Source organism: Falco naumanni, chromosome 2 (assembly GCF_017639655.2).
Source record: "Falco naumanni isolate bFalNau1 chromosome 2, bFalNau1.pat, whole genome shotgun sequence".
NCBI classification, from domain to species: domain Eukaryota; kingdom Metazoa; phylum Chordata; class Aves; order Falconiformes; family Falconidae; genus Falco; species Falco naumanni.
This window is the reverse complement of record NC_054055.1, coordinates 105,619,718-105,633,742: the sequence shown is the minus strand read 5'-3', so window position 1 is coordinate 105,633,742 and position 14,025 is coordinate 105,619,718. Positions and strand designations below refer to the sequence as shown.

At 34.8% G+C, this 14,025-nt stretch overlaps 1 protein-coding gene across 1 annotated transcript in view; it reads left to right on the top strand.

Annotated features, from left to right (window-relative positions):
• The window catches only part of NCAM2 (neural cell adhesion molecule 2), a 289,954-nt gene that overhangs the window by 146,744 nt on the left and 129,185 nt on the right, over window positions 1-14,025 (top strand). Inside the window, exons 2-4 of the mRNA XM_040582866.1 lie at window positions 6,560-6,634; window positions 7,438-7,644; window positions 9,957-10,100. Coding sequence (XP_040438800.1) covers window positions 6,560-6,634; window positions 7,438-7,644; window positions 9,957-10,100 — 426 coding nt within the window. The remainder of the gene's footprint in view (window positions 1-6,559; window positions 6,635-7,437; window positions 7,645-9,956; window positions 10,101-14,025) is intronic.

The following is a 14,025-nucleotide window of genomic DNA, read 5'->3' as shown; positions in this document are numbered from 1 at the left end:
TTCATATTGGTACTGTGTTTCATACTGACAAATCCAAATTAATGCTAATGGTATGAAATGGAAAGTTCACTTATACTGAACTGCTTAATTGTGAAACTTGATGTCAAACAATTAAAAATGTAACTAACATCTCTCAGTACTGTCATACCCTGGAGAAGTGATGATTTGTGATTTAATAGTAGCCTTCCCACTGCAAAATTCAAAAACATCCAGCCTCCATAAGGTTTAAAGTTTTGTTTATTGGCTTTGCAGATGTAGTTTGCCTTTCAGATATTTCTACAAAATGAATTTAATATATCTGCATTCATAAGGAAAAAAAATCATATCATTCTTACAGGATATACTGTCTGAATAGAAAACTATATAGTTTATTAAACTACAAAAACAAATATAGAAAAAATCTAACAGTACATTTAAATGATAAAATGTTGAATGAGTTCAATTTGAACGGGCGATTTGGATTAAATTTTCACTGTAGGTTCACACACACATAGAAAAAGAGTTATTCTTTACTATTATTTTTATTCCCAGAGGGTTACAAATGTATTAGGTGTTTTTAAACACTCAAGTCTTACAGGCTTTATGAGCTCAACAAGAATATCATCTCCTTTCCAGTGGGCATGCAGATAATAAGATTTCTTCTCCTTTGACAGTTCACTTGGAATGTTAAGAGATATCACAGTATGTGTTAAAATTCTGTTTTTCCTAACATATTTTTGTGGGTTTGCCATTTAATCATGATAATTTTAGTAATGATGTCATTGGCTTTAATGGTCATCTCTTATGTTACATCTGGCTGCATGCCATTCTGTCTTCAAAGGTCTACAGTATTGGAGTCCGTTTCACTGTCTATATGAAAAAAAAAAAAAAGTGCCTTAGAGGACTTAAGACATCTCTGAACATTATTTCCATTTAGTGATTCCATCTCTCAGGTGCAAATAGCTTAAAAGACATTAATTCAGCTCCATTTTATACTGGGTTTTTTAATGGAATAATTTAGGGCATTGCTCCACGTTTCATGAGTGATTACTCACGGAAACAGCTCAAATCAGACTTTTTCTTACAGAACTTAAATTTTAGGGATTATATACTGGTTTTGTATTTCTGATTTTGCTGAGTTCATAGTTGAAATAGGTTAACTGATAGAGAATTAAAAAAATAACCTAAAAAGGCATTTGTCCTAAATAAAAAGCCCTTGAATTGTCTGATACTTAACAAATTCAGTGCACATTTAATAATTTCTGTTTCCTCATTTGAGCTTAATAGTCCAAATGAATTTATGATATTAAAAAAAAAAAAAACCAAAAAACAAAAACCAAAACCAAAGCACCCTTTTTGATTATTCAAAGTGTATTAAAACTAGAACATATTAGAAATTAAGACAGAATCCATTTCTGCAAGGATTTTGTTAGTGGAATCACAGAATCATCAGATTTAGAAGGAGCCTCTGCAGACCATCCAGTCCAACCCCCTGCTAAAGCAGGTTCACCTACAGCAGGTTGCACAGTATTGCATCCAGTATTGCCCACTTCATTTTGTGGGTTTGCAGGCCAACAGATTTATAAAGACCCCTCCATAGCACAGTGCTGTTTCATTGTTCAAAAGTAAATTCTAAAATGCATTCATATGTGTTGATGTAGTGTGAAACTGTTCAACTATATTATAACAAATTTACATTGTGGAAACTGGGGCAGAATATGGTATATTTTGGTTTTTGGTAACTGCCTGGTGTCGTAATTTTCAATACAATCAAAATGAAGTTTTTCAGGTTTTCTGAGTGTTTGGGTGGTTTCTTTTTAAGAAATGGAATTATCAAGAAGTTGCTGAATGGAGTTACTAGTTGGAGCAGAGCTTTACCCACTACTGTGCAGATTTTATTCAAATATTATCTCCTTTTCCTTTTTAGTTTCTTATACATATATATGTTTTAAATATACATTTCTATATTGTAAAAAAATAATATGTTTTAATGTATTGCTAAGTGACAGTAGAAGTATATATGCGAGTGATTTAGGGTTACAGTTTTTCTAAGCTTTCACTGATGACACCTCACTTCGGTTGCATTAGTTAATCATCTGTGTAGACCAGGGGTCCTCAAACTACGGCCCGTGGGACGGATACGGCCCCCCAGGGTCCTCAATCCAGCCCCCGGTATTTACAGACACACACACACACACACACCCTCCGTCGGGGCTGGGGGGGAAACCGAGCAGCCGCAGATGACTGCCTGCCACTTCATCCGCGCACCCCCTGTTTAAAAAGTTTGAGGACCCCTGGTGTAGACAGAGCTAAACCAGGTTTGTGATGCTAGTCCTGAAACGTGAAAGATACTACTGCAAAAGGGACTGAAATCAATTAGTCTACTAGATACTGGGTCTTATGAATAGAATCACCTGTCTCCATATTTAACAGAACAAATGGATCTCTTATTAATATTCTTACTTATCTTCCTAAGTGATTTTTAAACCCATTAAGGAATAATTCAACAGAATCCTCTTAGTGTAATACGGCTGATAATAGGGTGGGGGTTTTTTATAATGCCTATGATCAAAAGGGAAGGGATTGGTTGTATCATCTAGTGCTAATAGTGGAGGGTTTTTTCTGTAAAATTGCACACGTACTGAAGACTGAGTGAAACCCTGTCTGACTTCAGTTTTCCTAGAACAGGTACACTACAGTAGCATTACATTCCACAGTGCTCTAGCTGAAGAGATCTTCTAGATCTTGCCTTTTTAATTTATTTATTTATTTATTTATTTATTGCTAGTTAGGTAACATCCTTGGAAAAATGGGAAGAAGCAGTATTTTGTGAGATCTCTGAAGAAGCTGCTGTTCATTTCTGGGCTTGATTTAACATAGTTAAACAGCCTTTATGGACTTGAATTTCTGGAATGTCTTCACTGGCCTGATAAAATAAGCATTTGCCTGTGTATTCAAAGACTTTCAGACCAGTCTGGTACAAACAACTGCCTTTTATATTAAGCCGTTAGCTCTTAGTGTACAGCAATCACTTGAACTGTGTGTACATTGCATGCCATCCATCAGAGTTTATAATAACCTAATGTGCCTATACAGTTCTTTAAATAAATGTGGAATAAAACTTTCTGGATGTGTTGTCTCTTTCCAATATTTTACTTTCAGTAAGTGATTAATTGATCTTCTCCTAGAGTAGTATGACACTATTTGCTGACTACCTACAAGCACAGATTGCTAGACTAATCACTTGGGCAATATTTTTCATTCCGGTTTGCGTGAAGCAGTATTTTTTTATTTACATGAAACGGAGCTAGGAAAATTATGAGCCTGGAAAAATTGGACAGATGGTCTTCTATTTTTCTATTTCATTTATATTAAATTGCCATATGTAGAAAATATGATTTCCTTTTGGTTTCAGAGATGTAGCTAGCATGTCTCCACGGTTTATAATTGCACTTGTGCTAAGAATTTTAAATAGAGTTCTGCCCTTTGCCAAAACTGTGTTACAGTCTCAAATGTATATTTCATTGATGAAGGAAAAATATTCTCTAACTTTGCTTTTTATCTCTCATCATGCAGTTCCTTACATTCTATCTAACATCTATTACTGAATCTGTTGTATTTACATAGTTCAACATCAGTTATTACAGTTATTGGAACTAAGCAATGAAATTGTTCTTGAAGCAATACTGCTGAAATGTGAATGTATATATTTCTGAAGCAACTATGCAAGACTACAAACTCTATAAAAAATATAGTACCAGTCACATGGTGGCATAGGAGCTAAAAAGTGAGTCAGTGATTTGAAATAAATGCCTGGGCTCTAATCTCTTGAAATTCCCCAACCTCTGAATTTGTTAGTACCTTGGTTACCAACCAGCACTTACATGTCTTGAGGTTAAAGTGAAACTTACCCTGACAGGTAAATAAAGAAATGAGGCTTTGAGTAGCCTCCTGGGTGACTAATTACTCCTTAGTGCTTATGAAAACAAAAATAAAACTTTGTCTGAAACTCATTTCCTTTTCTACTCTTAAGCTTGTCCTTTGCTTCTGGTACCATGGATGTAAAGACCATAGATGATAACAAGCACATTAGTTTCTTTCTCTGTCAGTGCTCTGCATGTGTCCTAAAGTAGTCTTCACTGTGTTCCTTGCTATTGCAATGAGAATGATCCTAGTACCTCCTCTGGTTCTAGATTCAACATTTTTGCAATCCACTCAGTTTCTTCCTGATCTCTAGGCACTCATGCCCTCTTCCTGATGGTCTTTATCAACTGAAAAGTTTGGATATTAGCAAACAGTGCACACAGATATTTACTTTTACCTGAAGTAGGATATGTTCTTGGGAGCTTTTTGGTTTTTTTCTTCTTGACTATTGTCTTATGGGAGGCAGGGTATAAAACAATAATAAAAATTAAAACAAAAAGTAAGTTCAGTCATGATGATGTCCTCAGTAATAGTATCCACAGTTCGGGACATCTCATTAAAAATGTTATTTACTGTTCAGATCTTTAATTTATCTGTAGTTGGTTTTGTTGTTTGGTTTTTTTTTTCCTGTTGATGTTTTGTTTGTTTGTTTGTTTTTTGGTGTTTTTTTTTTTTTTTTAGAAAATACCCAATTCTGTTAAATTTAGTTTGGCAAACTGCTACTGAAATAACCCAATTTTCTTTGCCTTTTTTTGGTTTTCCTTTTGGTGTCTAGTCTAACCTGCTCAAAGCATAGTCAGTTACAAAGACAGAACAGATTGTTCAAGGCTTTATCCAGTGAGCTCTTAAAAACTGAATGCGTAATCTTTCTGGACAATCTGCTCCACTGTCTGGCTGTCCACATCATGATTTTTTTTTTTTTTTTTCCTTATGCTCAGCCTGAACCTCTCATTTCAACTTTTCTTTCATGTAGGCGTAAATACACCAAACTGCCATACACCACTGTGAAAAGCCTGGCTCCATCTTCTTGATGAATTCCCCATAGATACACATGGGTGGCTGCTAGGTTCCCCTGCAGCTCTTTCTTCTGTCGACTGAGTAAGCCTGGCTCTCCCCAGCCTCTCCTGACTGGTTATATGACTCCCAACAAGTTATTACCTCCCAGCTGCAGAACTTAACATTCATCTTTACTGAATATTATGGCTTTCCTGTTGATAAATTCTTCCAGTCTATCTAGGTCAATGACCTCCTTCACATCATTGATAAGGATGTTAAATAGGACAAATCCCAAGACAGAGCCCTAATAGTCTTTACTACTACTACCACCCTTTACCAGCCTAGTTGTCCATTCATCCAGACTGTAACACCCTAACTTGATGTGGTGGGTTGGGTCAAACACCCACACAGCTGCTTCCTCTCTTCTCCCACCTCCAGCAAGAGAGGGATGGAAATAGGAAGATTGGGAGTTAGGAAACTCACGGGTCAAGATATAGACAGGAAAATTCCTGTCAAGTTACTGTTGTGTGCAAAACAGACTCTAGTTGGGGAATTTAACTTTATTTATTAACCATTAACATAAACATTTAATTACTGACTTCAGTATTGGAAAATGAAGATGACAAATACTTAAACGCTTACGGAAAACACCTTTCTTCCCCTTTGTGAGGTTCCAGATGCCTCTTTCCTCATTCTTAGTCTCCACTCGCCCTCAGTGCAGGTTACACTCCATCCTTTCAGTGAGGTGACGGGTGAAGCAAGAGGTTGGGGTGAGGACATACCTAGTGATTCTTTCTGCCATTCCTTCTTCCTTACTCTTTTCTTCCACTGCTCCTTCTAACTGATTTCCACTGTTCCATTGTGGGTTATGCACAGGCCACAGTCCTTTTGAGGGTGTACTTGCTCTAGCGTGGGCTTATGCACAGCCACAGTACCTTCGGGGGTGTCACCAGCTGTGCCATGGAGTGCTTCCTGTCATGCTGGCCTTCTTGTTCCTCTCTCTCGGTGTTCTGAGAGGTGCCACAAACTCCTCCAGTTGCCTCAGCTGTGTCCTGCAGTGGGTTCATTGTGAAGCTGGCTAGAACTGACTGTGTCTGTCACAGCCCAACCTCTGATCTCCCTCCCACAGCAGTCACCCCTGCAATCATCCCTGCTACCAAAAGCTTACTATTTATACCCAATACACTTCAATATAAGAATACTGGGGGAGGCACTGTTAAAAGCCTTGGTAAAGTCAAGGTAATTGCCACCAACTGTGTTTTCCTCACCCACAAGACTAGTCATTTTATCCTAGAAGACAGTGGAATTGGTCAGGCATGATTTATTCTTGGTCAGCCGATGTCAAGTGTTCTGCATCACCTTGTTCTCATTTAGGTTTGGGGTTTATGTTCATGTGTATTTCTATCTCTTTTTCTTTAATTTTATCCTCAGTTTTAGGATGTGAGGCTGTTACCCTTCATGCAACATCTTTTCATTATTTTGATTATTTCTCTACCTCCCTCTATATACTCCAGCTCAAAAGATACACTGCTTAGCTGAAACTTCTGAGATTTGTTTAATAGGCTCTATAGTATAGAATGAGAAAATACAAAAACTGAATATATAAAATTTAAAATTATAAATGCCAACATTTACTGACAATTTACTTTATATCTTTCAGCTCTACTTCAAGTTACGATTTCACTTAGCAAAGTTGAGCTCAGTGTTGGTGAATCCAAGTTCTTCACATGCACAGGTATTTACTCATTTTACTTGTACTTACATATTTTTTGTTATATTTTGAACCTTCTATGTGATTTGAAACTGAAATCATTGATTCTCAATATTAATTTAAATTAGCATATATTTGTATATTCACATTGACTTGTGAGAAATGTGATAAATAGTAGTTCTTCAATATCTTCATGTTTCCAGTCTAGTAACTATTCATTTCAGGCTCTGAATCACTCAATTTGAATTGTCTCTATCAGTACAGGTAATTTATATTTGTTAGGATGCTTCTTTAGTTAAAATATTTTCACTTGTCTAAGCTAAGGAGCTAAATAAGCTACTAGGCTTAGCTTTAGTATACTTTCCAATCTAAAGAGACATCCAAAGAGTCTTTTCTGGTGGGTGAGATATCAGTCAGGAGAAGAGGAGTATGCATTTGCAGCTCTCTGATGTGGATCCTTGATGTTGCTGAGTTGCCATCTTCTAATGACTGACACATGGCATGACTACACTGACAACACGACTGACTTATGACTTTACCTGTTCATCCAGTGACTGCTGCACAGCCTGTTTCTTTCCTTTAAGACTTTATATCTTTCTGTGGTGTTTTTTTTTCCCCTCTTGAACCCTTGAGCTGCTATTTATCCTGTCTCAGCAATCATACGTCTGCATGCAGTTTTGTCTCGCTTGTCTTTCTACAGACTTTCTCACAACACTCATAATTTAGCAATTCTCTGACATTGTGTTTTGTGTATTGGTGAAGTATATATGTTGCTTAATGTCTGCCAGACCTTCTAATATTGGATTGTTTTTTGGTTTTGTTTGTAGCCATTGGTGAACCTGACAGCATAGATTGGTACAATCCACAAGGAGAGAAGATTGTTTCTAGTCAAAGAGTGGTTGTTCAGAAAGAAGGTGTTCGATCACGTCTAACCATTTATAATGCAGATATAGAAGATGCTGGTATATATCGGTGTCAAGCAACAGATGCTAAAGGACAAACTCAAGAAGCTACTGTTGTTTTGGAAATTTATCGTAAGTAAAATATTATAAATTAAAAAATTAAAGACTTATGTTTTAAGAGCTACTGCTATTGAGAAAGTAAAGCCTATCAAAATATCTTCCCAGGCTCTGAAACTTATGTTACAAATAATTGCATTTTCCACAGTTTCATTAATAGACATGATGATGAAGACTTAAGGAAGTGGATAGTCACTTTGTAATATTGTAGATCACTTTTTCTTTGTATCTCAGAATGCCATATTCTGAGCGTGCACTCTATGCCTCTCAGGGAAAAGACAAAATATGAGAAAAAATTTATGCCAATGTAATTCTTATTATAAATATACCTACAATCTATTTCAAGTATGTGCATAAATATAAGTGCAGGAAGTACAATATATGTAATTAAAAAGGTGGAATTAGTTATTTTTTTGTCAGCCTTTTCCTGATTTTGGCCGTATAATGGAATTTGCCATAAAACATTGAAGCTTACTGTGATAAGCAACAAAGATGCATGTAAATTACAAACTAATTGAGGAGTACATTTGAAAAGTAAATACATTCTGTTATAGTAAGAGATTCCTCAAGAGATTTTTTGTTTGGTTGGCTGTTTGGTTGGTTTGGTTTAAAATTTATTTAAATAGCTTAACTTTGTACTATATTCCTTAGAACAATCAAAACTGCCTAAGAACAATACATTAAACAACTACACAGAGAAGATATAAGGCAAGGCCTTTGCTGATGAAAGTGTGAGACATATGCCAGCAGCCTTTCAGCTGAATTATTCTCTAATTTCATTGGGGAATAGTTTTTTTTTAACATTCATTAAAAAATTATGGATGGACTGAGCACTAAGGAATTGCGGTGAGACAGAAAATACAGAAAAGAATCATAAAGCATTACTTCTGAAAGATACAGATTACTCGGATAACAAAAGACATATTTTTTAAAAAATCTATTGATAAAACAAACATTAAAATAGTCATAGCAGTCAAAAGTGATTACACGATGGCTTGAAAGCTGGCAGTTCAAAGGATTTCAAATTTTGTGCCATTTGTATGCTTCACAATGCCAGTCACTTCATTAGCAAACTGTTGAGCAAGGCTCAAATCTTTTGAAGTATTCACATGTGCTAATTTTAAGAATTCTGAGGTTAGGTAATTCTGAAGACCTACACAGGAAATGTGAAGGTTTGTGGGAACTGACATATAAAAGCTTAATTATTCGTATTTGTGATGTATTGTAAGGAAAAAGGCAGATACACTGTATTTCTAGGGTCTAGTTCAGTAGTCACTGATGTCTGTGAGAGTTTTTCTTCTGACTTACATATGGTCAAATACTTCAAATATTTCACACAAATACTTTGTGAAACTACACAAGAGATATATGTAATAAAAGTGTGCTCCCTCTGCTTTGGTAATTGTGGATTATTTGAGCCTCACTCATATCAATACAAAAAGGGGAGATGGACTTACATCTCTGACTTATGTTCTCCAAAGTGCCTTCTGAAATGTAATTGGCAGTCTTTGATCCATAGGTCTGACCATAGATCAATTTGTTTCTTTTGTGTGCAAGATTTTGTCAGGCAATTTGTTTCTGCGTTAGATCTTTCATGAGATCATGGATTAATGCCACTTTGGACTTCTAACACTAAATTATAGTAATACTGAACTTATTCAACCCACTAACAAAATTAAGTATCCCGTTTGGTTATTTGTGGTTGGTAAAATAAAAAGCTTCATCAGTCCTAAAAAAAAAAAAAAAAAAAAAATCTTGGTTATTTCTTCAAGAAAAATACTACAAATTCTTATGACTTGATAATACTACATTTTTTCCATATAGTTTCCCATTGGCTTTTAAGATTTTGTGTTTTACATAGCTTATGTTTTTCATAGTCAGTGAAGCTAAAATTCCACCTTTTTAATTAAACTTTCCCAAATAATCTGGATGATTTTGATGGAATAAAAAAATGAAGTTTTAATTCAGTAATAAGATCATAAGGTATAAAACACACAAGACAGAAAATGTTCTATTAACCTGAATATATAAGCCTCTAAACAAATAGAGTTTCAAAACTGGGCTCTGGAAGACTGAAAACACTGAAAAATGTATTTCTAAAACATGCCTAGTTTATATAAATAAAGCAAAGATTTTCATAATGCAAAATGATTGTATATGGTCCAAGACCGTTTGAGTCTTACCCGGGAAAATTATATTATATAAATAATTCTGTATTGTCACAATGAGAAGGCTTAATAGTCAGTTTACCTAAATTGGTGTCACATATAATTTTAATGCTAAGTGAACTGGTAACTCTTACTGTATTCTGTTTTCTTCCTTTTCAGAAAAGCTCACTTTCCGAGACATAATATCTCCACAAGAGTTCAGACAGGGAGAAGATGCAGAAGTTGTTTGCCGCGTTACTAGTTCACCTGCTCCCATTGTCAGCTGGTTGTATAGGAATGAGGAAGTCACAACTATTGCTGACAGTTAGTATTTTGGTAACTCTTTAAGTTATACATTCTAATTAATATTAAAATATATTGTAAAAGAAGACTAATCACATTTATAGTGGAGGATTTTGATTAGCCCAGCACCTTGGTAGAATTTAACCAGGTTCTGTAGTCTATAGAGAATCCATATGCAATGGTTTCCTTCATGTATCATTTTTTCTAATTGGGAATTCTGTCTAGATGTAACATGAGGGTCAAAGTGACAAAGATTGCTGGGAGCTCCTTCACAGGAACTCTTCCTGGACTGCCATGTATGTAGGAGTTTAATACATTTTTATAACATACACAGACAAACTTCAATGTGCATACAAAGCTATGACACTGACCAAACACTTCATTGATTTTGGTATACTTGCACAGTAGCTCAGAGAATTCCAGGTCAATAGATTTTTTGCACTATTGTGAGAGTTTATTTGTATGAGTGTAAGTTACCCTTTGAGTTACAAGCAACAGAGATATAGGTGATCTGCTTAGGCTAGATACCCTAAAAGCTAGATTGATAAAGTCAGGCGAAGATTGATCTCATCTTCCCCATATGCAAGTTTTAAGCCTGTAGAGAGACAATTAATTAGGCATATAGAATTTATTTGATTTACACCCTCAAATACTGTGAACCATTTTTTCAGTGCTGTCTCAATAGTTGTCTTTGCCTTTATGGAAAACAAGATTTTCCATGTTTTCTCTGGAAATGAAACTAACATTGTTGATGAACAGCTGATCCACCTTCTCATCAGTCTTTATCTCTGCATGTACTAAAAGTTAAGGTTGCAGTGTGTGCACTTAAAATTATTGTTCTTTTGAAATTAGATATTATTTTTATTTAAAGTGAAAATGAAAAGTTATATTTAGTCTCTTATGACATCACATAAATATGGAGCAGTTGGTGTGGAAAAAATAAGCTTGTTTGATGTTTCTGGACTCAAACTCCTCTCCATTTTGAAAGGAAAATTTAAATAAACTTTCTTATTTAGTATTTCCTGTCCTTTCTGTCATCTAGACATAAAGAAGATAGAGCAAACTTCTACCCTTAGAAAAAATTAGTTGAAATTTTGATACATGTAAATAAATAATGAGTGCAGGTAATACACAGAAGATTTTGACAAATAAGAACTCTGAAGACAAAACAAAATTTGGCTGTTTAGCAAAAAGTCTTTTTCCAGGATGCAGCTCAGAGCTTGAAAAAGTAAAACTGCCTCAGGAAATCTCTCTTTCTTTTTTTTTTTATTATTGGCATTTTATTTGTTTTTCCAAACAATCTGGCTGATGTAGGGTTAGCAATGGAAATAATGCAACATTTTATTTCTTTTTCAAAATAATCTTGTAAAATTCTGAGATGTTAAATTTCAATGTGTAAATTTGTCTTTTTCACCATTTTCTCTCACAATGCTTGAAATGTGACAAGGTATGAAAACAGAAAACGGTTTTAATTTAAACAATATACTTTCCTTATGTTCTGATCTAGAGCAGTACCCAAATAAGATCTCAGTTATGCTTGGGAGGAAGTGACCTTTTCAATTATGTAAAAATAGGACATTGTGATCTTTCTGAGTTTTGGTTATGTCTATATGGGTTTATAATGCAGGTGGAAAAAGATAATACCCAAAGTCTTACAGTTTTTTTTCTTACATCTTTTCTCATGCCTTGTGAAATAAAAAGACTCTTTTTTTTATTAAATTTCCAGCTTAAAAATTTCCAATAAAGGATCAGTTCCTATAACCTATTCACATAATTTAAAATAAAGTAGCATCAGATTTGTCTGTCATATTTTATATGGTGCCTATTAAAAAAGAAGTAACTAATATTTTTGTTGGGGTTTAGTTCATAGTAAGCTAAAATACTGAATAATTTCATATGCAAACTGAATTGTATGTTGCAGGTTTTTTAGGATTATGAGAAAGCAGCTTCAATTTTAAGCATTTAGCTCTGGGATAGTAGGAAGACATGAGATAATGACATTACTTTAATTTCATGGCTTTTCTGTTATATTCTTGCCCATTCTGTTGTATATGTTACAACTAGTAGGATTTTTGCAGCACAGACTTTTGACTATTTCAGCTTTGCAAATTCTTGACAGTTGCTAGTATCTATGTTTGTATGTTCCATTTGAACATAAGATTGATTTCTTCTCCCAGAAGGCCTGTGCTGAAAATCAGAAGTGAAGATTTAAAAGATTTTTCCTGTGTAGTAGGCCTGTAGCTGAAATAGCCATAGGTGAAATCGCCTCTCACCGTTATGAATTAATTTTGAATGTTCCCAAAACCTTATCTGCTCTACTGGTAGATCATCCTAGGATTTATATGCTCTTTTCAGTTCTATGAACAAAGTAAGAAAGAAACTGTGGGAGTGGCTGTCCATCATTCCTTGCTAAAAGAAAAGAACACAACAATCCTAGGTGAACAGTGACCTCCAAAAGTCTTTCTGGTCTTGCATTCCTTAAGATTTAATAGGGCAATATATAAAGCATCATTTCCTTGAAATGTTCTAAGGTTTTCTTTTTTGTTATCTACAGCTGAATTGTCATGACTCATAATTCCATTGTAAGAGACTTAGGGACATTTTGCTAGCTCTGAAAGTGAATGGGCTTGTTTTCATTCATCAGATCTTATGTGGAGTTGTGAGTGTTTTGCTTTGCAATTTGTTTGCAGTTATTTGCAATTATTTGCAATAATTTGCAATTACACAATACTAGGGCTTCAAAGGACATTAAATGCAACTCATTCTACATTGCTTAAAGCAAATGTAGAAATTGTGTGTACAGACATGTTTATATTAGTTTATGGTTGGAGTTGACTTTAGAAGTAGGATAACTGCCCCAGTTAGTACAAATATGCTACATATATATTGCCCACTATCTGTATAAATATGCATGTTTTATTGTGTTGCTGCTCAAATCATTAAGGTATGTGAGAATTCCGCTATCAGATTAGCGGTTTTCTATAAATATAGCATATGTGTGTTATGTACCTATAATTCATGTAGAAAATAGTATCTTGTATAAAACTGGATAGAAAATATTGGGGACTGGTGCATCCTTCATGTTTTCTGTATGCTTTGATATATTCTGTTATTTCATGCTCTTAATTATGTAATACTATTATGTTTTTTTTCCTCAAGCTCTGATTATGAAGCACTGAAAAAATATAGGCAATCCCTCTTGCCCTCCATACCGCTTAACATTTGATTTGACTGAAGGGGAAGATGGTGCAACTGTGCTAAATTAGGCATTTGAAGTTGAATGAGTTGAGTCCAGAAACAGAGTGACCAACAGGAGTGTAGTACCCAGTCATTGTCCACATCCACCAACTGTAATCTGTTTAGTATAGGACACAATTTTTATTAGGATATCCACAGGACAGTGAACTTTATGTGTGCATAGCTTTCCTGTGAATCATGTTGTATTACTAGTTTATTCCACTGCTCTGAACCTCCTGAGTGTACCATAGTATATATGAGTCCACCCAGATCTAACCTCTGTCTGTCAAGATTGCAGTGCATTTGTTGACCTAGCTGGTCTACGCACAATTGATTCCTGTTGAATGAGAAGAATATAATCTTATACTTAGTAGCATTTTTACAGCAGTGTGAACTGTTCTTTCACTAACCTACCAAAGCATAAAACATGGAGAGCAATGGTTTCTAAAGTCACACATTCAATTCATATTTCATTTTTTAAGTTGCCTTAAAATACAAGGCACATTAATTTTGTCTCTATGTAGACGGTATTAGTGGCAGAAAAAGACCGAAAATCTTTTTCTTCTGCTATACCTACTTTACTCATGAGAATCTCTCTGCTGTATCCATTATATTATTCTTCAAAAGTTTAAAAGATAGCCATTCAACATCTACAGTTTTTGTTTCCTGTTACTAAATGAAACTTTTTTCAGCATTTTAAAGCAATAAA